This window comes from Eurypyga helias, unplaced genomic scaffold, assembly GCF_000690775.1.
Source record: "Eurypyga helias isolate BGI_N326 unplaced genomic scaffold, ASM69077v1 scaffold39105, whole genome shotgun sequence".
NCBI lineage: Eukaryota > Metazoa > Chordata > Aves > Eurypygiformes > Eurypygidae > Eurypyga > Eurypyga helias.
In genome coordinates this window covers 1-3860 of record NW_010251469.1, presented here as the reverse complement: position 1 = coordinate 3860, position 3860 = coordinate 1, and the positions used below count along the sequence as shown (strand labels likewise).

The 3860-nt window shown below is 52.2% G+C and overlaps 1 protein-coding gene across 1 annotated transcript in view; it reads right to left on the bottom strand.

Moving 5' to 3' along the window:
* DRC7 (dynein regulatory complex subunit 7) overlaps positions 1 to 3539 on the bottom strand; it is a 13978-nt gene extending 10439 nt beyond the window's left edge. The window contains exons 1-5 of the mRNA XM_010152040.1: positions 3403 to 3539; positions 2877 to 3011; positions 1871 to 2036; positions 425 to 619; positions 1 to 99 (exon numbers count right to left, since the gene is read on the bottom strand). The exon at positions 1 to 99 is cut by the window's left edge and continues 84 nt beyond it. Coding sequence (XP_010150342.1) covers positions 1 to 99; positions 425 to 619; positions 1871 to 2036; positions 2877 to 3011; positions 3403 to 3539 — 732 coding nt within the window. The remainder of the gene's footprint in view (positions 100 to 424; positions 620 to 1870; positions 2037 to 2876; positions 3012 to 3402) is intronic.
* Between the last annotated feature and the right edge of the window lie 321 nt (positions 3540 to 3860).

Sequence of the window (3860 nt, the reverse complement as noted above, 5' to 3'; positions counted from 1 at the left end):
CTTCTTGGCCGCCTGCTGAAGCTCAAACTTGCTCTGCAGGTCTGGTGGGGGCTTAACTCCATACTTGCTGGATTTCTTCTGTATCTCCTCTCTTGGTACCTGTCTCTGCAAAAGCACGGCATCACGGTGAAACCCAGCAGAGATCAAGAGAAGGGAGAAATGTATGGCTTACAGTTCCCAGCCCCTGGCAGTTTAGAGTACTGGATCTACTGAGAAGGAATTCAGTGAAACCAAAGAGCCCTCTTAAGGAATTGTGGAAAGTCACTCAAAAGACCTACCTTTGCTGAGGTCCCTGCTCAGTACAGACTGAAACCTAGTGTGGACCTGAAGCCTCTCCCCCTAGCTCAGCTCTGGAGCTCCCTGGAAATGAACAGGCTGAGCATGCATGCTGGCCTCCTCCCTGTCCCCTCCCTAGAGGTCTCACCTCCTGTGGCTTCCTGAGCAGTGGGCACAGCTCCAGAGTCTCGTTCAGGGTGCAAATCTCGCGGGTGGCATACCCATGCACGCAGTAGGCATCATACCCAGCCCCAATCAGCATGGAGCAGAGCAGCACACCGAAGTCAAAGCAGTTCCCTCGCTGATATTTCAGGATGGTGGTTGGGGAATAGAGCGAACTGGGCTTGAAAGAGAGAGATGCATGTTCTCAGTGCTTGTCTTGTGGAGCTGAAACACGCACCAGGCAGAAAGCAGGAGAGAGAGGTCATTGCCTGTACCCCTGGGCTCTGCACCCATAGGTGTCATGGTTTAACCCCCAGCTAAAACCAGGGCAATAGAGAATCTGTTATATAAAATTACCTATATAAGCCACAGACCCCAAAAGTCCCCTTCAAAGTGATGTGGGGAAATTCTGACCCCAGATCTGGTGACAAATTTAACTACTGGGAGAGACAAGCAGGACAAGCTCGTCAGGCTGCTGAAAATCTAATGCTAACCGTAACTCTGAAGTGGGCCTTACCTCCATCTCTTGCTGGTCTGCCTGCAGCATTTCAAACCAAAAGACGCATCAGCTAAATTATAGTTCAAAGGAGACAACATGTTCCCTTCTGGCCCTCACCAGTGACCAAGCAAAGGGATCAATACGCACATGCTGCATACAGAGAGGTTCTAGAGACAGTCTGCTCCCAGATCTCAGCTGTCACCTTAGGGGATCAAAGCAGTCTCCGTCTGCTAAGTGGAGATACGTTCTCTGTGGTCACAAAGTGCCAGAGTTCGTCCTGAGACCCTGGGACTTTTGGGACACACTTGGCCAGCATGGAGCTGCTGTAGATTGTTTAGGGCACTCTGCAGGGCATCAGCAGTCCTTGTTACCAAAGAGTATGCTCCCTCCCTTTGCCTTAGCTGATTCACACCAGGCAAGAACTTGCTCCAACTCTGGCACATTCCCTTCTTGCCAGTCTAGAAATCTCCCTTTCCAGCCACCCCAGAGTATCACCGAAGCTGGGACAGAAATGTCTAAAGCCTCTAAGAACTGGTCACTGATGTCAAGCACCATCCCCTGGGCTTTATATGCTCCTGTGTTCTAAAGCCGCATAGTCTCTGGAGAGGAAGCTTGTCTGCCATTGCAACCCACTGCAGACCAGCTGGTAACATCTGGGGTGACTGAGAGCAGAGTCAGGCCCAGTCTCATAGAAACGGTGCTTAATTGCTTGACAGATACAACACTGTACATGTACTGGGATTACGGGTCTAAACAGAGTGCACAGGGCCTGGGAAAAATCAGGGGGTTGCCTAGGTAATGAGGGGATGAAGGAAGGGTCAAGGGCCTTTGTAATCCCTGCCACTGGGGTTTCCATGTTGTGTCCTGCCGAAAGGCCCTTCTGGCACCTCCGTTATGGGGCTATTTCTGATGGGACTGCAGCCCCTTTCTTACCGGTGTGATAGGGGACTTGAGGGGCTCCATGGTGAGGTAATCGGAGACGAAGCTGGCACAGCCATCCCAGCAGTACAGCTCTGTGTAAGGCAGCAGGGTTGGCCTCACCGTTGTGCTCACAAACTTCTGCAGGGCAACAAGAGGACTTGTGTTAGTCAGCAGATGCCTGGTAGAGTCTCCTGTCCAAAGCCATCCTCAGCCCAACCCTGGCTGTTGCAGCTCATGTTCAGAACCTTCCCAGAGCATATCAACAGCGTCAGTAACCCTCCTCACCCGTTCCCAGATGGAAACTGCATGGGGTTGAGAGGCTGTCTGCCTGTCTGTGGCTAAAACTTCAATCTGAGACACCTTACAGATGCGAACCAGTTGTTTTAGTTTGCAGGCAAGACAAACAGCTACTGCCCTTTCCAGCTTTTACATCCTCCACCATTTTTGTCTTGCATGTTAATGACATAATAAATGTTGGGGAAAGCTGGTCCAAAGTAGCAATTCCAGATGCCTGGGGGAGCATCAGGTCCAGAATTAGACAATACATGTGCAGCTTGGGCCCAGTCCTAAACAAAACCAGACCACAAACTTCCACATTTACTTCCTTCCCTTTAACTTCTGGGAAGTTTGGAGTGAGACCTAACTCTGGATCCAGACTCCGTATCTCTGACTCAGCCTGAGCCTTATCTATTTCATGTGGGTTTTTACTTTCCTTTGTGTTTCTGTGGTCTGTTTGCAAAGTGTCACGCTGCAGGGCCGTGAGCTGCCTGCAGCCTACATGGCACCACCACGGTGTGTGTGGTACGTGCTTGTGGATATGGGCAGCCAGGGTGTTCCCAGGGCCCTGTGTGCCTGCTCAGCGTGCTGTGGGCACTGCAAGCGGGTTCCCATTCCCTCTGGCCAGGAGGGAGGGCAGGAAAGACTGCTGTCCCTTCCCTGCATTCGGCACTATGGGAGCCAAGGGCCCACTATGGCCCAGTCTCATGCCATGCCATACCTCCACACCACACTATTTTGCTTGCGGTCGGGGCAGAGGTGAGTGTACTGCCGGCGGAAGTGGTCAGCAATGTGCAGCAGCTTCTTTTCCTTCAGGGAATTTGTCTTGTATGAGGACGGTAACTGGGATGTGTCAATGGAGCTCCAGTCAAAATCACTTTTAGGGCAGGAGGAGGCAGAGACAGGTAATAAGCCAGGTGCAATTCAGACAAGATAACCTGCTATCAAAACATGGCAGTGGCTCTCTGTTTCCCAGGGAAAAAACAGGAATCATACCCATTAACATGACTTTGACATAGCCAAGCTTCTCTGGATGGTGAGCTGACATATATCCAGAGGCTCAGGGATCTTTATATGGCGCCACGATACAGCAGAGAATGAGTGTACAGTGAAGCGAGTCTTATACGTGCCCACTCTTGGACAAACATACCACGCTCACGAAACTCGCTCGCTCCCCTCCCTGAGCAAGGGGCCCATCTGCAATCTCCCTGTGGGCCCCAAAGGGACCGTCGCTGCCCATCCCAGTAATACAGACACACGTGACTTACGGTCCATCACTTGGGACGCAGACTTGCTCCGTGGACACCTTCGTCTCCCCATCCTGGAGTTTATCACTGATCTCCAAAGCCTTCAGCTCTTCTTCTTCTCTTTGCTCCTCTTCCTCCTTCTCCTCCAGCATCTCCATTCCGCCTCTTCCTGAGCACTACGGAAAAGCATTAGGGTGTATTCAGGGGTGGGATCCAGATGTACAGCAACAAACACTGGCACTCCGGCCACAGCGAGCGCGGCTGAGGCAGACAGAAGCATGATTCCCATTTCTGCGACAGCAGAGGGTGAGCACTGAACTCGAGACTGGGCCGGGCTTCCTAAGTGCCTGCATGTTCCTGGGCCTCCCGAGCGCGGGGCAGACAGCAGACCTGGGGGAGCCTGGCTTGGTAGGGGACAGCACATCCCTATGTTCCTTCCCAGGTCGTGGTGCATCCCCCGTTTCCTGTGCCTGTGTAAA